General features: G+C 42.0%; 4 protein-coding genes across 4 annotated transcripts; 1 reads left to right on the plus strand and 3 right to left on the minus strand.

Annotated features, from left to right (window-relative positions):
• Positions 1-210: 210 nt before the first annotated feature.
• On the minus strand, positions 211-11,027 carry plekhm1 (pleckstrin homology domain containing, family M (with RUN domain) member 1). Its single transcript, XM_035612507.2, has 12 exons — positions 10,800-11,027; positions 9,700-9,795; positions 8,410-8,651; positions 7,667-8,293; positions 6,651-7,122; positions 4,826-4,973; positions 3,612-4,598; positions 3,183-3,328; positions 2,671-2,864; positions 2,175-2,238; positions 1,917-2,074; positions 211-1,753 (listed from the first exon to the last, which is right to left on the minus strand). The coding sequence occupies exons 2-12, from the start codon at positions 9,754-9,756 to the stop codon at positions 1,645-1,647; spliced, it is 3,204 nt and encodes a 1,067-aa protein (XP_035468400.2). The 5' UTR covers positions 9,757-9,795; positions 10,800-11,027; the 3' UTR covers positions 211-1,644.
• A 1,168-nt stretch (positions 11,028-12,195) lies between these two features.
• On the minus strand, positions 12,196-13,804 carry LOC118287389 (interferon a3-like). Its single transcript, XM_035612511.2, has 5 exons — positions 13,619-13,804; positions 13,433-13,525; positions 13,120-13,269; positions 12,920-13,003; positions 12,196-12,612 (listed from the first exon to the last, which is right to left on the minus strand). The coding sequence occupies exons 1-5, from the start codon at positions 13,751-13,753 to the stop codon at positions 12,514-12,516; spliced, it is 561 nt and encodes a 186-aa protein (XP_035468404.2). The 5' UTR covers positions 13,754-13,804; the 3' UTR covers positions 12,196-12,513.
• Positions 13,805-16,852: 3,048 nt separating this feature from the next.
• LOC118287837 (interferon a3-like) lies at positions 16,853-18,930 on the plus strand. The gene is made up of 5 exons (XM_035613408.2): positions 16,853-17,040; positions 17,134-17,226; positions 17,390-17,539; positions 17,656-17,739; positions 18,634-18,930. Exons 1-5 carry the CDS (start codon positions 16,906-16,908, stop codon positions 18,730-18,732), a joined length of 561 nt encoding a protein of 186 aa, XP_035469301.1. The 5' UTR covers positions 16,853-16,905; the 3' UTR covers positions 18,733-18,930.
• An 8-nt stretch (positions 18,931-18,938) lies between these two features.
• Positions 18,939-23,344, minus strand: cd79b (CD79b molecule, immunoglobulin-associated beta). Its single transcript, XM_035613407.2, has 5 exons — positions 23,131-23,344; positions 21,086-21,382; positions 20,871-20,989; positions 20,323-20,376; positions 18,939-19,812 (listed from the first exon to the last, which is right to left on the minus strand). Exons 1-5 carry the CDS (start codon positions 23,180-23,182, stop codon positions 19,714-19,716), a joined length of 621 nt encoding a protein of 206 aa, XP_035469300.1. The 5' UTR covers positions 23,183-23,344; the 3' UTR covers positions 18,939-19,713.
• Between the last annotated feature and the right edge of the window lie 840 nt (positions 23,345-24,184).

Consider the following 24,184-nt stretch of genomic DNA (forward strand, 5'->3'; position numbering starts at 1 on the left):
TAAAAGGAAGAAATATTGACATTCAAATCAAACACAGACCTCCCTTACTTTTTAGGGCCACGGGGTCTGTGCTCGTTCATCCTGCGTGTTCTTCAACATTAGGCCTTTTTTCGCAGCAGATCAATTCACAGCTGTAAAGTCACAAAGCAACAAATTGAGAAAGTGTCACATCTAACTATAATCCAGTTCAGCAGCAGCACAAGAGACGAGTGAAACACACAGACATTTATTTTATAATAGTCATTTATACCTCACACATACTGAATGAGATGACGATGAAAAAAAAACACAAACAGTTTTCTGTTTGCCACTTGCAAGTGAAATATTCTGCATATATCAAAAAATGATTTGATGAGTAAACCTTCAACACTAATCACCTTCTACAATGTAACTTCAGATATTCAAGAGATCAAAATAAAACTGATAAAAAATGGAAGAAAAAAAAAAGATGTCATGGCGTCATTTCATGTGCGAGAGGATATAACAACTACATCTGTTTAACAGTCATAGCGAAGTGCAAATATGCAAAATGTGTTTTGACTTCAGATTCAGGGGGAGATAGTGATTTACTCTCTCCCCTTAAAAAAGAAATCAATAATTTGCACCAACATATCTGCAATAACTTTTATAATTCATTTACACTAGCAATTTCATGACAAGCAGCATCATTAATATTATTATTATTATTATTTGTTTTTAATCTCCCCTCTAAACCCTTTAGGATTACAGAGCTGCATCTTAAATCACATCATATCTCTTAATCAACGCCTGTTTAAAGAGTTTAAAGAAACTTTAGTCCACAAAGATCTTCTTGGTGACAGATGTGTAATGTTCTGTCACCTTATGGCACTTGCAAAAAACCCCCACAAAAATAACAAACAGCCTATGTGATGCCTGAATAAGACCAAGAGAGAAGTAGTGTAAAGCTTAAATAAAAAATAAAATAAAAAACAAGGCACAATCGAAATGTGTTGATACGAACATGTCAAGTGCTGTTTGGATTGTTTTTGCATGTATGGTACTTGACCGTACGAAATATACGCAACTTCTTTTTGTGCATCTGAGAGAGGATTCCTGGTAAAGACGATGGGGAATGTATTTGACACGTTAAAGGGGCAGTACGCAATTTTGGCAAAAGTTGTTTGTTGTTGATTCTTTAACTGCACTGGTCAGAGCCCGGCTAAACTGCAAACACAGTGTTGTGTGGTCCGAAGCATTTTTTTTGTTTTCAAAAAAATTGTATTGGATTAAAATCGCCTACTGCCCCTTTAAGACGAACAAAACGAAAAAAGTGAAAATGCAGCAGATACGATTCTTGGCAGCAACCTCCTCCGCTGTCCGGTCCTTCTATTGATGCGGAATCAGAATGCAGAGAGGTATTAGAGTCAGTTACATTTGGCTGCATCACGTCAGCATCACTAGGGTCAACGACGTCGCTGTAAAATCAGCGCCAGAGACTCTGTGGCTACTGCAGCACCGCGGCTCTCAGGCCTCCCTCTTCGGTTCTTCAGGTCAGCTGGGAGGACAGGTTAGTTGCGCTCATAATTGCACTTAAGGTTTCTTCATGTAAAAGCTAGATTTTGTTTTTGTTTTTGACTTTTCGGTTATTTTCTTTTCTAGCTTCCTGGAGGACTGCGCTTCACCTCAGTCCTGAAGATCCCTCTCCCGGTATTTCTTCATTCGCTCACAGCGAGGACACGGGCGTCCAGGAGCCTTGCAAGCACTGTGAAACACGGCTTTACAATCTTTACACCTGGATCAGAGACAAAATGGAGGACAAAACTAAAATATGAGTGTGAAGACGATTTAGAAAAGAACAATTTCTGTGCATTTTTGTTTTGGTGCTGATAAATGAATGAGGTGAAGTAAAGTGGCGGGAGGTGAAAGCAGGAGTGATGTGGCAGATCACCACAAACCTGGTGGTGGTGTCAAACTGGAAGGGAAAGATGGTGTCGTTGGCGTGGCATATCTGGCAAATGAAGCCGCGCTGCATGCACAGGTCACAGTGGAACACGTGGTTGGAGGCGAACTGCAGCAGCGTCATCAGGTAGACTGTGTATTCGTCCTCGGCTATCTAGAAAAAACAAACAAACAAAAAAACAGACATTTTTATTAAGACGTTTTGAAGGAGGCAGATGAAATAACAACATAATGGAGGCGGCAGTATCCCTTACCTGTCGTAGGTCCACGACGCTGTACAGATGGCTCGACTCCAACAAGTACGTTCGCTGCTCCATTCTGGACAGAGAATTGAAAATGAAAACACAATGTTATATTAAGTTAACATATAAAAGGGTTCAACAGGTTAAATGTAAATTTTTAAGACCTTTTAAATATGACAAAAATGCAATTTAATGCATCTTTCACAATTATACAGGTCAAAGTGTGAAATATGAAGGAAAACCAGAAAGGGAAATACAATTATTTAATATCATATAACTTTTTTTTCAGTACCTGCCAGCAGTTTGTTACAAAAGAATCCCTAAATATATGATTATTTACTTAATATGACCTCATATACAATTAAAAATGACCAATTCCTTAAAGTTAAATTTTAAGTTTTCCGTAAAATTGACAGTTGCCACTGTAGCAGCATCAGTAGACCCGTTTTCTACAGGTATCATACTTCGGGAGAATTCCATTCCAAGTCTCACACTCTTACACACACACCTGGCCTGGAGTTTCTTGTAGGCTCCGCTGCGGCAGGTGAGGAGATAGTCGCCGAAGAGGCGCAGCCTCTGCCGCAGGTTGTGGGCCTGAGCCATGGACATGGAGTGCGTCACTAACTCGGGGTTCAGTTGCTCCAGGTTCAGCAAAGGCTCCTGCTCCACCTGAGCCATTAGCTGCAGGGCCTTCTTAGACACCTGGACAATAAAACGAGTAACTTGTTAAAAAGTAAAATTAAAAAAACTGAGAGGATGAGAGAGAGACGGTATGGCAAAGGCTTCCCGCCGAATTGACAACACACCGATGAGAAACGCACTTCCGTTGACAAACCAATCAAAGTGAAACCAAAACTAACCGGATCAAATGTAAACATTGTAAAAAAAACACGAGCGTTGGTTCGGACTTTCAAGTGTGAAAACGCCCTCTGACACTCTTTCCAATATCTGAAAAACAGCATCGGTATCGGTCTGTGTGTACGTGGTTAAAATAAGCGATGGCATTCGTGTGGCCCCCACCTCTCGTTGATTGAGGTCCCAGTTGTGCACCATGCGTGAGGGGATGATGGTGGTGTCGCCGTGGTGACAGGAGTCACAGTAGTACTGGCCTGAGAACTCGCAGAGCCTGGCTCTGCCCCGGGACGGGCCAATCTGCTGAGGACACCCTGTGAATGAGACACGAAAAACTAATCTTAGCCTCTGATTCACATCCACAAGTAACTGACCTGGGGGCAGCAGAACAGAGTCAAGCTTCTGGACACCAAAGGGTAGGGCCAAGGGGTAAGGGTTAAGGCTAAGGCGTAAGGCCCAGGAGTAGGCCCAGGAGTAGGGGTAAGGCCGAGGGGTAGGGCCAAGTGGGGGGAATGGGACGGACCCTAATCTAAGTAAACCAAAAGGGGAAAGGCTTTTTTAAAATATAGATAAACAAGCTTAACAACTCAGTATTACCTGCACATTTGAAGCTCTGAGTGTCCAGACCCTTCTCTGAGGGCACGGTGCAAAGATGGACCAGAAGTGCGCCATCTTCTTTTAATCTGTGCTGCACCAGCCTGTGGAGATTCCCCGTCACCCCGGCGTGTACCAGAGCTGGCTCCTCAGAGCCCCCGTCCTCCCCACTCTCCAGGTACGAGTCCAGAGCTCCACGGATCAAATCCCTCCAGGACCGAGCCTCCGCTGCGTCCTCTGCCCGGAGTCTGAGCGTATCCCTCACGGTCAACAGTTTGAAAAAGGCCGGTCCTCCCATGGACACGTCAGGCACCACGTCCCGGGTTTCCTCAATGGGATAGTTCAGCTGCAGAAACTTTCTTTCCCCTTGCATCCGGAAGCCTTTCAAGGCCTCCAGGGAGAGGGAGAAGATCAGGGGCACCCATGTCCGAGCCTCAGGGTCTGTAGAGAAGTACAAAATGGCTTCTTTGATGGCGTCCGTTTCCAAATCAGCGGTGCGAGTCCAGTTGAACTCCTGTGGAGGGGGAGGTGTGTCCAACCCTCCGCAGGTCCTCGTGTCAGAGGGTATAAGTCCTCTCTCGGGGCTGGAGGGGGCAGAGGACGAGGATGAAAACTTGCGATCATTAACACCATTCTCACGGCACGGCTGCAGCACCTCCCACTGCTCGTCAGCACGAGGTGCTGGTCTGCATTTGTTGACGGCCTCGACGATCCGGTCCACCCAGTCCTCGGCTTCGTCACGATTGGCCGCTCGGAGGTACAGCCGCTTACCAGGGAAGGCCAACTCGAAGCGGCCCTCGGACGAGGTGACATGAGCGTCCTCGCACCGCAGCAGGGAGCAGTTGTCGCAGCAGGTCCGCTCCTCCGCGTTGAGGTACAGGCGGAACTCGAAGGGCGACAGCTCGCAGTAGTAGTCTCGCCACAACGCCATTGCACCTCGTCTCTCCAGATGTCCGAGCTTCAGCAAGCCACGAAACGGGTTGGACAGTCCTGACAGACAGACGCACAGACAGTTAAAGGACGAGCAGCAGCAGCAAGGATTTTTCCTCTAGACATAGTCACAAAGTTGCTGAGAGCAACTTTTTTTAAAAGGAACGCCTCTCAGAAGCTGTTTCATGAATGGACCGACTCGCTTCGTCGATAGGGACTGGTTGATTTGCGACGGCGATACATAAAAATCATCTTGCACTCGAGACAAGGAGATGCTGTAGATTTACCGATTTGCCTGCGATGGACGACGCTGGGAGGCGACTGGGAGACTTTGGGCTCGGGCGTGGGAGCGGGCGGAGGCACCTCGTCGTGGTCCGGCACCTCCTCCAGCTGGGGCTTGTAGATGTCATCATCGGAGATCCACGAACAGGAATGCTGCAAATGTAAATGACAAATTCTATTGTTTTGTCGAGTAACACGAGGAAATGAAATGTTTTCTCTTGCTATTCCGATGTGGGTTTCAGAAAACATCAGCTGAGTCGATTTAGAGAAAAGTTTGCGAGATCATGTGTCTTTAAGATTAGTAGTGTGACAACTACAAGAAATTACAATAAATGGCGTCTTTCACTGTTTAAGTCCCATGATTTATGCTTTTCCAGGAAAAACAGGAAGCTATGAAGTACAAATATTGATCGACGTAGTCAATAGCATTGAATGTGCTTTACGCCCCCACACTAGGAAGAAAGACAGGATGATGACGACCATGATAAAGTCTAAATCACTTGAGCCGAGATCAGAAATCAGTGCATTTTTATTGGACATAAAAATAGTAAACGATGGCAGCAGGGCACTGTCCAAGTCAGAGAAAGTCAGGGAAAATTTCTGGAACATTCTGGTGAGAGTGGAGACGGCTGGTTCTTCCGGAGATTTTCCTTCTCACATGGGCTCACTCTGACATTTTTCCACCAGGGGGCTGGCAGGGAAGGTTACAGAAAATGTCCAGAGCAACGTTTACACTATATTAATTAATTTTGACAATGCTTTTTTTCCCTTAAGCAACTTACAATCATAGATTTTTGACTTAAATCAAAGTTAAGCAGGTAATGTTAAGGACCTTGCCTTAGGGCCCACACTTTTTTTAGCCATGCCCTGACCGAGAATCAAACCCTGACCTTCAGTACCAAAGTGAGTGGTGTAACCCACTAAGCTATACCAGCTGTATTTGCTTTCTCACACACAGCCCTTCTAAAAAGATTGAGAAAAATGTGCAGACTTCCATGCATGTCTCAAAGCAGCTGAAGGGTAAAGATTTTTTTTGGGACAAATAACAAGATATAAATTAACAAAGGGACACAGGATTAAAACTGGGTAAATGTATTTTCCATGTCATGGGGTCTGTGGGGTTGTGTAAAGGCATCATGTGACAACCACAGTAAGTTTCATATGTTGGGAAATGTTGTGACATATCATGGAGCAGCTGCTCAGCACTTTGAAATCATTTGTAAATTAAACTCTGACCGCAGCCGCTGCTGCTGCTTTTTATGCTAAAGTTACTGGGCAACACAAAAAGACTGTCGTGACTTCCAATAACGGCTTCAAAAAAAAACAACAGCTACAATTTTCCCTCCCCCCATGAATTATTTCATAGCTTGCACTGATTTTCCACCCTGATACACTCTGGCTTCCAGGAACAGTGAAGACATCCTATCTGCCAGTTCCTCAGTGGGAAATCCCGAACAGGGACAGAGGAATAACAGCAATTCTGCATTTTCTCCATCTGCAAACTAATTATTGACAAACTGTGAATCTTTTTCGCTCCATCAATGAATTAAAGTTTACTGTGTGTGCATTACTACATCAGTTTTGTTAAAGTGTCAGATGCAAAACGAGGTTTGAAACTTTTATTTTACAGAATAAACCAAAAATATTTTTGTATTCATGTTTACATTTTTTGTTAAAACATTTATTTTATTAGTTCAAGTCCTTTATATTCGGTTGTATTCGTTTTTTCTTTTTTAATAGTTAAAAAAATTCAGCCACATACTTTGATTACATAGATGGAGTCCTAATAAACGCTCGTGTCATTGTCATATTTGTCTGCTCATTACTTACCGACAGAGAATCCGAGGACAACTTCCTGCTCAGGATGCTGGTGGAACGACGTGGACCTGGAAGTGCCGGCGGCTCCGAGCTGCTCTTCGTGGAGCTTTCTTCTTCTTTCTCATCCTGGGCGGACTCACAACTCCCCTTCACATCAGCCGAATTTACTTCCTCTTGGTCCGTGTCCAAATGCGACTCATCGGAGGTGTCGTCGCACACCTCAGAGGGGGAGTGGATGACGTGGTTCTCGTCCGACGACTGGGAATCAAGGGACGTTTGGAGAGAACCGGAGGATGTGGCGTCGGAGTTCGGGGGCTGGTCTTCCGGGTCGTGGGACGGCGCGGCAGAACCTTGGGGCTCGCTGTCGGAGCTGCTGAAAACGGCCGTCTCCGATAACTGATCCGCCCCCGTGCTCGAGACGAAGGAGTCTTCACGCATGGAGTCCTGACTGCACTGCCCGTTCCCCTGAAACTCAGTCAGTGAACTGCAGGGACGAAGACAAAGTGATGACATTTTACTATGAGCTTAGGATCAAATAGTATATTATTGGCGTCTAGTTCTTTTATTTAGTTCATTTTAAATATAAATTTTTACACCCCCCCCCCCCCCCCCCCCCCAAGCTTGAAGCTGACAGAATTCTAGAATTGTCTCGATTCATCGATTAGTAGTGGTTGGAAATGCTGAAAACGGTCGACCATGTTTCCCAAAACTCCAAGATGATGTTTTCTTCTGTCCACACACAAAAGATGTTTGTTTACTGTCACAGAGTAGCAAAGAAACCCGAAAATATTCACACTGAAGAAGCTGAGACCAGAGAATTTTAGAACTAGAAACTACTCGATGAATCGATTATCAAAACAGTTGACTGTTAACTGTTGCAGCTCTACAAGGAAGTGCCTCACTGATGTGTTTGTTATAGTTTTTGAACAACAGGAAGTGTACAGCACAGAGGCTTTGGCTACGCATACAATACTTGTTTCATCAATCGATTACCTACAAGCGTATCCGAGCAGATATACAGTACGTACTCTTTCTGTGGCCTCTTGCTGCAGATGTTATTGGACAGGTCCAGGTCACTCGAGGACCACTGCTCTGCTGCCGGGCTGCGGGGGTCCTGCCCCTGCAGGAGGCTGTCAGAGCTCAGGCTGGAGGAGAGCTGGGAGGAGCCGGTGGTGTCCAGGCTCAGATTAGAGGAGTTGAGTGCATCCCTGCCCCCTCGCAAAGCACCAGAGCCCCTCCCCTCCGACTGCATGTCCAGGGCGTCTGACGAGCCCGACGACTGAGACGCCGTGTCCCACGATTCCTTGGAATCGCCATTGAGGGACAGGTGGAGCGAATCCACCTGAGATAAGGGGCAGAGTCCGGCCAGAGCCAAGGGCGTGGTGGTCCATTCGTTGAGGACGGCCGATTTGTAGGACAGACTGAATGTCAGTGAGGCCAGACCCTGGAGGTAGCTGAGCAGAACGTCGCGCTCCTCGGCGTTCAGAAGCAGGGCGTTGGGCTGATAGTGCGCCCGCAGCTTGGAGTCCTCCCGAAACAGCGACGCCAGGTAGCACTCCAGCAGGCCGTGGTTGAGAGCCAGCCGCAGCCACGCTCGGCAGCGACCCACGTCCGTGCCCACGAAGCTGATCTTCTCCAGCTCTGTGATCACGTCACTGGGGATTCAACAGTGAGAACACAGTGACACTTAAATCAAATCCCGATAACTCAAAGGATCACATCAGGGATTTGATTAAATCATCATGTGTGTGTGCCATTGTCCCCGACCTACCGGTGGGTGACGGTCTTGAGGAGGCTCCAGAAAAAAGGCTGAGGGAGGGGTCCCCGATCTCCCTTCCGGATCCGTCCCGCGGCCTCCGAGCGGACATACTTGCTCTTGATACCGTGGATGAAGACGGCCTCCAGGGCGCAGCATAGCAGGTTAGCGTCGGAGTCCTCGCTGGTCACCACTGCGTCCGACATTACGTATCGCTTCTGCAGGGCCTTGAGCGACCGTGCCAACTTCTCTTTGATCTATGCGATGACAAACGCACAGAGGCAGTAAAATATCAGCTGTCACATTGTTTCAATTGCGGTGCGGTTCTCTTGAGAAGCAAGACATTAAAAATTCTGTTCGCCAACACGCAAACGAGGCAGTCCAGGTCAGTGGCCCTGCTGCTGTTATGAAACATGGCCTGGGATTCACCTGCTCTCACATGACACCTCCCGACATAAAACAAGCTGACGTAATGTAACAGATTGCGAAATAAGAACATAGAGAGGCGATGATTTCTGTTCTTGACACTAGACACTGAAACACTCTTCTTCTTCCACGCTTAACTAAGCAAAAACCCCTGAGATTCACAATTATTAAAAAAAATGTGTAGAGGGACACACATATGACTCACGTACGTTAATTAAATAAATTCAGCAAATAGTTCCTCACGGTCCGCTAGCTGTTGAAAAAAAAAACTGAAATTGAAAACAAACTAAAAAATGGGTTCGGACCGCACCACTTAACATTATGTGTGGTTTGAAAACATCACTCCCCCGAGAACTTAAGAGACGTGATGGCGACAAGACACAACGGACTCAGGGGGTTTGGCCTTGTGTGTTAGCACATCGGTCTCCCAGAGGCTTCAGTCAAAAAAATCAACAACTTACAAATCTTTCTACAAAGTCGCTAACTGCCCCTTTAATTCTGCAAACCAATAAAAAGGCAAACTCTGCGCTTTGTGTCCTCCTTTTCTCACCACTGTGTTGTTCTGCATCTGCTCTCATCTCTTTAACAACATTAGCTTGTCGGTTACATTTAAGCCCGTTCTAAAAAAAACAACAACCCTCTCATGTGACACTGACTGAGCTCATAGCCGACAGTGATGTAATGTGTGGTGTTTAACCTCTGATGGGTAGTGCAGTTGCAACAGTGCGATGAAATAACTGTCACAGACTTACAAGAGACAGATTAACATCCCGTTTCTGACACTAGCGTTTTTGTAGAAGAGAAATGGCGAAAGAGAAAACAAACTGAGGGCAGAACAAAAAGTTATTCGCAGAAACGGGGGACAGATTGTAGTTTTACCTGTTTGACATCTTTGGCCTCGGGTGGCATATCTGGTGGCATCTGTGTGGCTAGCATGGCACCTCCTGGCGACACGTATCACTCCCACATGGCAAACTGAAACAGAAAATCAACAACTATTCATGGGACTTATGTCCAACTGAGCCGCGCTTCCCCTGTTCAAAAATCACATTTGACATTTTGTCAAGGAGGAAACATTTTCCTGTTCCTCACTTCAGAAATATTTTGCCATTGGCCAATCGCTACAGTTCTCCATCATGAGACTGTATTCTGTGACATATCTGCAGTTTCATGGTCTTCAGTGCGTAACCACTTGCAAGGGAGTCATGTGAGGCGCAGTTTATAAAGAGGGTGTCTGCAGGGAAGTGGCTGCGAAACGCCTCAGAACATACTTCCCCCATCTGAAAGAAGGGGAAAAAAAGAAAAGAAAATTCCTGCAGGAGCTGAATCAAGAGGGAAACAACGCGAGACCCAGTTCTTCCCTGATCCAATCAAAGCCAGATAAGATAGAGCACTGTACAATCCCCCTGATGCAGTCTCTGTCCTGTGTCCTCCTGCTCTCTGTGATCACATGAATTGTGTTTTAATGCAGCCAAATTCACAACAAAGTTATTCTCGTTATCTGTTTTTGAGCACGAACTGAGCGGGTGTGAAAAAAACACGATTTAATCGCGGGCCGTGAACGCCCCACGTTAACCTGCGGTAATTCCGACGCTGCCCAGCGGAAGTGATCCAAAAATACACACTTTTCATATGCTTCCATCGTCTCAGGAGAACAACATTAATCCCGAGCGATTGACAACAACTCTGGGGATAATTCGGCTACGGTGGCGTTTGAATTGAACGATCGCAGAGGAAGTTGGAGGCGACCAAAGGTTGTTTTGACTCGACTGCACCCGCGAACCCTGGTGCGTTCAGTTCCGAGCTACAGACCGATATGTTTAGAGACGAGAGGGGGTTTACTGTGAACTACTGACGCAGCTTCATGATTAAAACACACAACAACGATACAATTGTCTTATTTAACCACAGTGCTGACTGTGACGTAAGCAGCGAGCGACAGCGTTGTCATGTTATTAGACAGCTAGCGAACTCCTTACCGAAACGCGTCGGCTAACTTTTTAATCTAGAAAGGTCCAAACTACGGTCCAGGTAACGCCGAGTATCCTCCGTCAACTCCGGCACACGGGTCAGTCCGTGCAGTCGCTCTCCATCGTTTCCCGTTGAAACTCCCGAGAAACAACAAAAATTAAAAAAAGGACTTCGGTTTGTTTTGACGAGACGCGGCGCGAGCGTCCGACTCACTCGCTGAACACAGATGCATCATGGGAGCTCGATTAGACCCGTGGTGCCTCCACGGTCCGTCAGAAAATTTTGAAAAGTAAGAGTGTGAAGATGTGAAAATACCACCGTTTGTTTTTCTGTAAATCTGTGTCATTAATAAAGCCCCACACACGTGGTCGGTGATGGAAAAAAATTAATTGAAATCATCGTGTTAAATTAGTAATACCATACTATAAAAAACTCATTTCAAAGAATTTGCAACAAAATGTACCCAAGTAGGAAAAACTGCCTGCATATATTTTTCAGCATTCGACCATAAAAGTCAATTTTATTAAAATAAATTGAGAAATTAAAATTGCAGTGCTGTTTGTTTTTTGCTAAGATTGAATATTTAAGTAATTAACTTAACCCCCCATACTTTGTATGTAAGTATTATTTGTAAGACATAATCTGAACTATTTAAAAAACACACTTGGTAAATTTAGTCCATAATAAGGCATCGAATATTTAGAAACTGATCATATCCTTCTGGTGAGGCTTGGCTCATATTGAAGAGGAAACGGAACAATATTAGAAAATAATATTTGTAAATGTTAATTGTAAATACAGATGTAAAATTCAAGAACCTCAAAATTGTACTAAACACGGTTGCTTCACTTTCCACCAGTGGCAGTGGTAATTTACGAGTGACACCTAAAGGCAGCACAGTTTTTAAGCGTGCTGATGTTGTTGCTGCTGACACCAGAGGACTTCTTGTTCCCTGTCCTGTCCGGGACTGTTCCTGTTTAACAACACAGTTTAAGAGAAGAGGTTTAATCACTGACTCTCTTTTAACTTTGCAGCACTTCCACCTCATTACATCAACTAAATTATTCCAGAAAAGCCAGATGAGACAGTTTGTTTACATGTTTATGTTTGTTTCAGAAAACAAGACGCTGCACAAAAGTTGACAAAACTTTAAATGAACAGTTGGCTAACTTAACATGTCGGGTTCACGGAAGTAGTTTTTCCCAGCCTGTTTTCTTACAGTAAATCACTTAGTTTTACATTTTAAACATTTTGCAACGACTTAGAACTAATTATTTTACCCAAGATCAGTTCACTCACATTTTAAGGCAGCGTTTAGGAACTTGTGTTTCTAAGTTGAACAAACTTAAAATCTTTTTTTTTAAGTGCGTGGTCTTTGCTGACTGTGTGAAGAGTGAAGGCGGTATAGAGAAATGCATATAAGCTATTATAACAATTTAGAGAAAAAAATTCTGAATCTCCTTTGTTTATGCAACATGAATGACAGCAATAAACACTTTTATATTTGCTGGAAGAATATTTTTATTTGTTTGGATATGTAAGAAATACATATTGCAATTTACTCACTGGAAATTTAAAAAAGAACATCCAACCAATCATTCCATAAATAGACAAACAAATCTATAAATACATAAATACATAGATAAATAAATAGATGGATAGGTAGATAAAAACAATGAATAAATAGATAAATTAACACATTATTAATGTGATGGACAGATTCTAGTTGGGGGTGAGTAGAGGTGAAACCAGCTGGACTGTTCTCAGGAAATGACTTTGAATTTCCATCCTGATCAGTTCCCACGATTCAGCGCTGTGGTTCTATACACACAAGAATGTTTTCATTAGAAACATGGATAGATAGATAGATGGATGGATAGATGGATGATGGATGGATGAATAGATAGATAGATAGATAGATAGATGGATGGATGGATGGATGAATAGATAGATAGATAGATAGATAGATGGATGGATGGATGAATAGATAGATAGATGGATAGATAGATGGATGATGGATGGATGAATAGATAGATAGATAGATAGATAGATGGATGGATGGATGAATAGATAGATAGATGGATGAATGGATGGATGGATGGATGGATGGATGGATGGTTAGACTTACCATTTGCTCGAGGACGTGACGCGAGAGTCTCTTGAAATACATCTGCAGCTTCTTGCTCTTCTTCTTGTGGCTGTGGCTCTTCAACTAAACGAACAAACAAAATGAATCTCCCGTTACACTGTCGCCATGGAGACGCTGATGCATTCAATTTTCAAAAGATATATAAGTGAGGATTGCGTCTAATCCACCGTGACACGTACACAGGAGCGAAGGCCGTCGGCCAGCTGCGTCACCACGTTGAGGAAGTTCTCCACTCCTCTCTCCTCCCATGATGCCGAGCTGTGATCCTCCTCGAACAGGACGACCACCTCGTCCAGGACCTGCACCGTGAAACCAAGTCTGTCCTCCGCCTGCGAGGAGACGAAGAAGAAGTACAAGAGGATGAATCACATTGCTACAGGGATTCGTTTAAGACACGAGATGTTACTGAGATACAACAAATATAATAAAACACCAGTTTCTCACATTAAAGTAAAGAAATCAAGTCTTTCCTCATGTTTTTCTTTGACTTACTGAAGCTTTGGACGCCTGGCTGTACAGATCGTTGGGGAAGGCCACAGTCTCCTCCACTTCAGCCTCCTCAGTGGAGTTAGTGGAGTTATGAGCCTGCATCACACAAACACACATGAGGAGTTATGTCGACTCTTAAAGTTAAGACATGTCAATGACTTTAAACATGACACGAAGACGTCCACTCACCATCGTACGCAGCAGATCCAGAGAGTTCTCACTGTACTGTCTGAACTTATGGTCCATCCACCTGCAGCTCAGTGCCGAGCCTGCACTGTACAGACCGAGACACAGGCAGACGAACAGGATGCTGTTGTTGAACATTTTGTCAAAGCGGGTGCTGTAGGTTGACTGTGTGTGTGTGTGTGTGGAGTGAATTCAGGTGTCCACTGGTGATGTGTTGGAGCAGACCTGCAGCGCCTCTTTTATAGCAACACTCACCTATTTCATTTTCCTGACCTGAACTATGTGGCTGTGGGAAAAACCTGCACACGGACTGTGTGGCTTTCACACGCTTCAAAACCACAACACACATGAAGAATGTCACACGCCTTCCAACGTTTGATTCTGTGTCCTGATGCACACGTTGATATTTATGTTCTTGGCAGAAATTCATGTTGCTAATAAGATTCATTTTTTAAAAATGTGTTAGTTTACCCGTTTTGTTTGTGAAAGATGTGAGGCAATGGATGTGAATCTATTTAGTTCCAATGTCAGTAGGTCTCCCTCTGATTCAGTCTGCATATAATAAGAATAATAATGTTTTGTTTCAAGCTGCAATAATTAATACTTTAATTTGATAACATACACAAGCTGTGAAACTGTAGGTGTGACTTCAGTGTTTCCACATACCAGAGATGCTTCACCGGGAAATGTCTCAACCAAAGAGAAAATGAAAGTGACTCCTCCCTCTTACCTGAAGGTTGCTATGAAAATCACAGCACACGCATCATATTTCTGGGGAATGACCACACACACACACACACACACACACACACACACACACACACACACACACACACATTCAGTCTGATGACGAGCTTCTTAGTATTTCATCATGGAGTTTATTGTTCTTGCACAATTGTTATAATTGCTGAGTTTGTTTTCTGTCTCATTAAATTGGAGATCAAACAAACTTTTTTTTTTCTAACAGTGTGTATGATTGTTGGCCGATATTTTATTGTTACCCTTTACAAGGTGAAACATAATAAATGTATCTGTACAATATCTGTAAAAATCTGTCTGTTCAATTTCAATATTTGCAAACTTTCAATATCTTATATGTACAATGCTGTTCATATTCAATTTTCATATTTCCTTGTGTTAATATTTGCTAACATATTTATTACTTTATTACTTTTTTACTGCCGTTTCTATTTTTACTTTCTCTTCTCTTGCTGCAACAAGGCAAATTTCCCCACAGTGGGACCAATAAAGTACCATCTTATCTTATACTTAGCTCACGTGTCCGTTTACAATCAATGTCGTGATGAAGCAAAATGACGCAACGATAAAAGAATAATCAAATATCATGAGCGAAGCTACAATAAATCAGGCCCTGTACATATTTATATGCTCCTTTACTCTAATACCATATTATTATGCATGTTAAAGAACAATAACATATGTTTCTATTGGTAATGTTCTTTTGTTTGCAATTAAAAGAATGATACTAATAATATAACAATAACTAACTGTGCAATATTTATATTTTATATTTTCTAATATCCCATGTGCAACTATTGCTACTGCTCTGTATATAGTATTTACATACCTTTGGTGTTTTTTTCATTTAATGTTATTTTTTCGTTAAATTTTGTACGTACTAACCCTTTTTTGTAAATTTCTTATATATTCTTCTGTCCACTTTGCTGCTGTAATTTCTGAATTTCCCCATTGTGGGATGAATAAAGGTATATCTTATCTTATCTTATCTTAATACAATATTCAAATACATTAATGTACCACAACAGAACAAACACTCTGCAGCCACTTCTTGAACAACAGTTTTAATAAAGCAGCACTGTGTGATTTTCATACTGATTCATATCTGTTGAAAGATGGCTCCTGGTGTGTGAATTAAAATGTGGGGGAGAACCCCCTCCCCTTCAGTCTGTCTGGTTCTCACGGTTCTGCTCCACGTTCTAGTTAAATCAGGCTGAAATGTCACTGACCAGTTCGTAGTGAATGAGCGTCAGAGGCCAGGCCGCAGCCACGGAGCCATTTTCATTTTCTCTTTCTGTGGAGGAACTTCCCCTTAATACTGTCATGCCTGGTGGAAACAATGACACCTGCAGGTTTTTATCAATGAAGTATGACAGTGACTCCAACATGTGTGAGAATTGTCCTTATTAGGTTACAAGGACAAATTAATTTGGGGAGGGAGAACAATTTTCTACCTGGCGTTTAAAATCGCGAAAATAGATTTTTCACGCAGAACAAGGAGAAATAAATATAAGCTGTGTTTGTTTTTATGTTTTTTTTTCCACTCTATTCTATCTGTGGTATTACTATAAATAGGAAAAATAAATATTAAAGTGGGACATGATATTTATATATTTGTGTATATTTTATTATTTCATTATTTTCATCAGGACACAATTTTGGATGTGTGACATTAGTTTTGTCTCACTGCAGGGACTGAATTAGAGGGAAACCTCCTAACATTAGAATTAAATACATTCACATTTTTTGCCTCATATCTTTCAAATAGTATAAGTTCATAAACACATTTAAATAAATAAATACATGCTACATTTATCCCAATTAAAAACTTTGCAACATGAATTTCTGCCAAGAACATGGAGCCCAGTTGTGGGTGTTTCACAAAGTTAATTTCTATTCATCCAAAACTTTCAATATTTTCTCTCCAACCCGTGTAAGGGTAAGAGGGAGGAGTCACTTTCATTTTCTCTTTGGTTGAGACATTTCCCGGTGAAGCATCTCTGGTATGTGGAAACACTGAAGTCACACCTACAGTTTCACAGCTTGTGTATGTTATCAAATTAAAGTATTAATTATTGCAGCTTGAAACAAAACATTATTATTCTTATTATATGCAGACTGAATCAGAGGGAGACCTACTGACATTGGAACTAAATAGATTCACATCCATTGCCTCACATCTTTCACAAACAAAACGGGTAAACTAACACATTTTTAAAAAATGAATCTTATTAGCAACATGAATTTCTGCCAAGAACATAAATATCAACGTGTGCATCAGGACACAGAATCAAACGTTGGAAGGCGTGTGACATTCTTCATGTGTGTTGTGGTTTTGAAGCGTGTGAAAGCCACACAGTCCGTGTGCAGGTTTTTCCCACAGCCACATAGTTCAGGTCAGGAAAATGAAATAGGTGAGTGTTGCTATAAAAGAGGCGCTGCAGGTCTGCTCCAGCACATCACCAGTGGACACCTGAATTCACTCCACACACACACACACACAGTCAACCTACAGCACCCGCTTTGACAAAATGTTCAACAACAGCATCCTGTTCGTCTGCCTGTGTCTCGGTCTGTACAGTGCAGGCTCGGCACTGAGCTGCAGGTGGATGGACCATAAGTTCAGACAGTACAGTGAGAACTCTCTGGATCTGCTGCGTACGATGGTGAGTGGATGTCTTCGTGTCATGTTTAAAGTCATTGACATGTCTTAACTTTAAGAGTCGACATAACTCCTCATGTGTGTTTGTGTGATGCAGGCTCATAACTCCACTAACTCCACTGAGGAGGCTGAAGTGGAGGAGACTGTGGCCTTCCCCAACGATCTGTACAGCCAGGCGTCCAAAGCTTCAGTAAGTCAAAGAAAAACATGAGGAAAGACTTGATTTCTTTACTTTAATGTGAGAAACTGGTGTTTTATTATATTTGTTGTATCTCAGTAACATCTCGTGTCTTAAACGAATCCCTGTAGCAATGTGATTCATCCTCTTGTACTTCTTCTTCGTCTCCTCGCAGGCGGAGGACAGACTTGGTTTCACGGTGCAGGTCCTGGACGAGGTGGTCGTCCTGTTCGAGGAGGATCACAGCTCGGCATCATGGGAGGAGAGAGGAGTGGAGAACTTCCTCAACGTGGTGACGCAGCTGGCCGACGGCCTTCGCTCCTGTGTACGTGTCACGGTGGATTAGACGCAATCCTCACTTATATATCTTTTGAAAATTGAATGCATCAGCATCTCCATGGCGACAGTGTAACGGGAGATTCATTTTGTTTGTTCGTTTAGTTGAAGAGCCACAGCCACAAGAAGAAGAGCAAGAAGCTGCAGATGTATTTCAAGAGACTCTCGCGTCACATCCTTGAGCGAATGGTAAGTCTATCTATCCATCCATCCATCCATCCATCCATCCATCCATCCATCCATCCATCTATCTATCTATCTATCTATCTATCTATCTATCTATCTATCCATCTATTCATCCATCCATCCATCCATCCATCCATCTATCTATCTATCTATCTATCTATCTATCTATCTATCTATCTGTCTATCTATCTATCTATTGTAGTGTCTTCACTATCTATCTATCTATCTATCTGTCTATCTATCTGTCTATCTATCTATCTGTCTATCTATCTGTCTATCTATCTATCTATCTATCTATCTATCTATCTATCTATCTATCTATCTATCTATCTATCCATCTATCTATCTATCTATCTATCTATCTATCTATCTATCTATCTATCTATCTATCTATCTATCTGTCTATCTATCTATCGATCGATCTATCTATCTATCTATCTGTCTATCTATCTATCTATCTGTCTATCTATCTTTCTATCTATCTATCTATCTATCTATCTATCTATCTATCTATCTATCTATCTGTCTATCTATCTATCTACCTATCTATCTATCTATCTATCTATCTATCTATCTATCTGTCTATCTATCTATCTATCTATCTATCTATCTATCTATCTATCTATCTATCTATCTATCTATCTATCCATATATCTATCTATCTATCTATCTATCTATCTATCTATCTATCTATCTATCTATCTATCCATATATCTATCTATCTATCTATCTATCCATATATCTATCTATCTATCTATCTATCTATCCATATATCTATCTATCTATCTATCTATCTATCTATCTATCTATCCATCTATCTATCTATCTATCTATCTATCTATCTATCTATCTATCTATCTATCCATGTTTCTAATGACAATATTCTTGTGTGTGTAGAACCACAGTGCTGAATCGTGGGAACTCATCAGGATGGAAATTCAAAGTCATCTCCTGAGAACAGTCCCGCTGGTTTCATCTCTACTCACCCCCAACTAGAATCTGTCCAGCACATTAGTGTAATAATGTGTTAATGAATCTATCTATTTATTCATATTTATATTTATCTTTATCCTTTTATTTATTTATGTATTTATTTAGAGATATGTTTGTCTATTTATTAGATTTTATTTTTTCTAGTGAGTAAATTGCAATATGTACTTTTTTACATGTGATATCCAATAAAAAAATAATTCTTCTTCCAGCAAATAGAAAAGTGTTTATTGTTTTATTCCTGTTGCATAAACAAAATACAGATTTTATTTATTATCATTGCTTTTATGCAATACAGACTTCAAATGTCCACCAACCATCACATTGAGAATGTTTATTTATTTCCTTGACTATTTATCTCTTCATTGCCTATTTATACACTTGTGTATATGTTGATTGGTTGATTCTGAACATTCTGTTGCTCACCTTGTTTGATTTACAGTAATTCCTTTTTGAACATGGTAAACTTTAAACTTTAAAATAATACAAATAATGATAATAGTACTTCTGTTTCCCAAACAAAAGACAAACACAAAAAATCATAATCAAACGACAGAAACAAGCAAAGGGCCTCGTTCAGACGCGCACCACATTTCCGTGACGTTTCCTCTTTGCGTCGTGAGCTCGTTCTTTACATACTGTCGGTACAAGATCGAACAGACAATGAACGGTCAAGTCAGAGGAGACATTATGAAATCATACACAACACAATTAATAAACTAGATGCGCCATTGTCAGCTGTAACAACGGACGTGTAGAATCATTTATTTACATTTCAGTGGACTTTGAATCGCATCACATCATATTTTTATGTAGCAAGTATTTGAGAATAACCATAGTTTGCGAACAAACTACTCACTGTGCCAGAATCAAATTGCCTCACACCTGTGTGGTTAAGGGCTGAATGTGTTATTCAAACTGTACCATGTACAGTAAAGAGCAGATGTTGTGAAGGTGTTGAGGTTTGTCAGCTCAGTTGCGTCGGCCTCACTCCCACGGCGCCTCGGCTACGTCGCCTCCGTCGGCCTGAGTGTACGGCGAGAGTTCCTCGTACAGATCTCCGCCACACGTCTCGATCGCCAAACCCTGAGAGATGGAAAAACCAGCCAGTCTTAGTCATGTAACACGGGGGATACTACTCTCACATAGGAAAAATATAGCTTGCAAATAATGTGATGTGAGACAATAAAGTTTGTTTCAGCTTGGACTCGATTAGTCAAAGTAAAGTAATACGATTGTGCAGCTGGTACATGTTAAAAAGGTTTTCTCAAAAGTCTTTTTCAAGGACTTTTGCCACCAAAGTAATACAATCTATTCTTCCAACCTACAAACGCTGCTGTTCGAAAGTTAACGTGTCGTTATTCATACAAAAAAAAGCCACTTAAACCTCAGGCAGCATGAGCAGTGATGGAAAAACCAAACATGAGATACAGACATACGCAGAGGGAAATATGATCATGACGACAGCAGGATCTCAGGGGGCGTGAGGAGATTGTGTCCTGGTTGTTTTTTCCGTGCTCATACGTTCTGTTTCCTTCACAGTGACACAAAAGAAATGTCCTTGTGGTTGATAAATATTACTGTATTTCAACAAACCTCATAGATGTGATCAACTTCAGGCTCCTCGTATATGCTGTCATCCTTTTCCGACTGGTGAAAGGAAGAGAAGAAAAGAGGACAAACGGACGCAGGTACAGTTACATTGTTTGCACCAGCTCTTAATAAACACGCTGGACACAAGACCACAGAAGTGAACAGATATATCAGAAAACGCTTAAAATCATACGACTCTGGAGAGGAGAAATAGATTGTGTCATGAGTGAGAAAAGTTTCGACAAAAGCAATGGTGTTAACATTATTCTAACGGTGCGATTTGAAATAGTACGTACGTCACAATGATCTCCACAATAATGAAACACAAAACAAAGCAAAGTGTTGGAAAGGAAAATTTAGTCTATCTGACGAATGGTGTTTTGTTTTTCTTCAAGTAAGAATGTCATACACTCGCTGAGGGTGAGGGTTATTCATGAGAACTTGTCAGAAAGTCACATTCCACCATACAGGGAATGTGCGCTCCCTGTAGACCTAACGTCAGTGACCACGACAGTGAAGTGTGGCAGACTGCCGTGGGCCCCGTTCCTCACCCGCATTCGTTTGCGCAGCAGCATGGCGGCGATGCTCGCGGCCAGCAGCAGCGCCTGGAAGATGATGAGTCCTTCCTTCATCCTGGACCGGTACTGGGCCTCGGAGCGGTCCATGGTGCCTGTGAGAGGAAAGACGATGACTCAAACACATCGGAGTGTTCCCGTGTCAGCGACGAGACACATGCGCGGTCGTCCCATGCAGCTCGCCCACTTACTCATGGCTACGAGTTGAGTTCCGGGCCCCCATGTGCCGTCAACGTTGCAGAAGTACACTCCGCTGTCGTTCCCTTGCACGTTGCGGATGTGGAGAAATGCATTTCTGGTCAGGCTACTCTCACGGAGTGTAATCCTCTCGCCGTTCAGCTCCAATTTGTCCCGATCGTACGACTCAGCCCTGTACCAGCGCACAGTGGCCTGCAGGCGTGGATTCAAGACACACATTATTCCCAAGTTGCTGCCCTTTTTTACGCCGTAGAACCGGGGCGTCTGGGTAATCTTGAGGTTCAGGGCCGCTGAGCGACATGCAGACAAACAAAGATGGAGGGAAATGTGACACAGTTACAACGGCAGTTACGGAAAAATCTCTAGCCTCCGCCGAGGACTGGATGTCAGCAGTATTACACAAAATCTAGAAAACGGATTTCCACAAAATCTAGAAAACGGATTTCCACAAAACTTGGTATATATTAATTTTTGAATGGATCTGGACAAAGGGGTGGGAGCCAAGGTCGTCAGGTTTTTGTCCCCCCGCTTCCTGTAACATTGCGAGATATATTGACATTTTTTTACCAATGTCCCAGGTAATAATTCATGCATCTTGATGGAAAATCAATATCTACGAGTTTGTGAAATTTGGTGCGGCTCGATTGAATTTAAGGAGACATGCTTTTTATGCCCTAATATGATGCTTTGACTTTGACTTTGACTTTTCAAGGCGGGAAGAGTCATGTGTGGAAAATCACCGTTTCCAGAGATCCACCTAAACAGAGGCTCACTTCAAAATATTTAGTGAGACAGATTTTTTAATTGAGTCTGTAAAAACATCTTCAATTTCTAATCGTAACAGAGAAGCTGCAACAGTTCCCAGAGGAAAAGCTGAACCCCCGGAAAAGGCCTCATGTTTATGTGAAATTACATGAATTAATAATCCATACTACAATGCTGTTGGCAATCATTTGTATCTCAATCAACCCGTGTACCTAAACAATCTGTTGATTAATCAATCGGTGCAGCGAACATTTTTATGAGCATGTCATTTTTTTCCAATAATTTATCAAAAGAAAAAGAAGACTTTTGCGGGTTACATCTTCTTGAGTGCGAGTGTGATTCAAGATCAAGTAATCGACTGATGGAATATTTGATCATATGTTAAATGAACTAAGAAGAAATCAATACATGACAATTACATGATAGAGTCTTATTCTGTAACTTCCTCTTTTGGGTTCAGCCATTTGAAAATTGTTTCAGTATCTTATCAAATAACTGATTAAGGACAAATCAACTAATGTAAAAATAAAAAGAAGAAGAAAGAAAATAACTGACACATTAAGTGCTAATGAAAATAATATTCATTTGTAGCCTTAGAATGGACGAGGTGGAGGATAATATGATGGATCCGCTGGTTCAGTCAATCAAACTTAATGCTCCATGAGATAAGCACTGTGCTGCTGAAGTCTTGTTTGTGTTTGAAATTATAATTGATTAACACATTTTAACATGTACAGTATTGATGTGACTGTTGTTTTAAATGTTTGCTGAAGGTAAATTCTGGTTCATATCTGTCTTCCCTTTTATCTTTCTCTGCAAATCATCTACAGTAAAGTGGTTGATTGCAAACAGGGTGTGTTTGCACACCCTGTTTGCAATCAACCACTTTACTGTAGATGATATATATATATATACATATATATATAAAAAAGAATTGAGACGACATCGCTTCATCAACATAACAATAATATTAAACAGTCTGTGTCAGAAGACAACTTCCTCTTTTCTCCCCCCAGATGTCCAGGAAGTAATGGTATTGAACACTCAAAAATAACATGCAAAACACTTGACTGTGGCGTAGCTGAGGCTAAAAACTATATATTGAAAAAAAAAAGAAAAGATTACAACCGAATAACTGATTGTCTTATTGGGAGATAATGCTAATACTTATACTGCTGCTGTAACGACACTTTGACTCATGTCGATATTTTTTTTTTTGGACCATCTATATGTCCTCTGCATCCGTTCAACTGTTCCCATTCCAAGAGTTTACCTGAGAGACTGAGCAGAGCGAGGCCGCAGCATCCAGCCAGCAGCCTGCGCATGATGACCTGGGGAGGGAAAACACTTCAGATGCCGACGTCCACGCGTGCGGATCGCGTCCCTGCAGTCACGAAGAGGCCGTGGACGAAGGGGTAGAGAGTGTCTGCGCCCGGCGAGTGAGCTCGTCTGTCACCCGCCACACACTGCTGCGATGCCAGGCAGGCAAATAAGGGGGAAGAGTCTTTCTGAACCAAAATAACTCGGAACAACAGCCCACACGTTCACCAGCTGAAACCCGTCCGCTTCCATTCACACAACACCTTTGTTCCGGGGGTTTTTTCTGCATTTATGTGATAGCAAATAACTGACTGAGTATTGGCTGTCGTATTTTGACACAAGGGCCAAAACTATATCTGAGCGTCCGTATCGATACCCGACCGATTTATCGGTCGGCTGATAAAAGTCGTCCGATGTATGAGCCTTGCATGACGGTATCCGCGTTGATATCAAATACTGATGTGAAAACGTTTCTTTTACAGAATAAAAACAATGCAGAAAAGCATTTATGTTTACATATTTTTAAAAAATTCAAGTTCTTTATATTTGATTGTCTTTGTGTTTTTTTGTTTTATAGTTATTCATCATTAAGATTCTGGTTAAACTGTAAAATATCAAGCCTCAATTACATTTCTTTGTGGCAAAATGATTTAGGGACAATTTTTTCACCACTCCCTAATATTGGTATCAGCAGCGGTCCCCAAAAATCCATATCGGTCGGCTTCTTCTGCAAACTTCTGTTTTCATGAAAGAGAAGTCAAAGTTCAAATGTTAAATATTTAAACACAAACAAGAATTTGGCCTTCATTTTTTTTTTAAAGTGTAAATTTTGATTTAATATACCTGATTAAAGATTAAGACATGCCACCTTTCACTACTGCACTTAAAAGATTGATGTGACTGTTGCACTTAAAAACAGTTGGATGAATTGCCATGACGTTTGTTGAAGATATTCGTGGTCCCCAGGGGATGAATCCTAACGATTTTGGTGATGTTCTGACTTCTTT

This window comes from Scophthalmus maximus, chromosome 16 (genome assembly GCF_022379125.1).
Source record: "Scophthalmus maximus strain ysfricsl-2021 chromosome 16, ASM2237912v1, whole genome shotgun sequence".
Taxonomy (NCBI): domain Eukaryota; kingdom Metazoa; phylum Chordata; class Actinopteri; order Pleuronectiformes; family Scophthalmidae; genus Scophthalmus; species Scophthalmus maximus.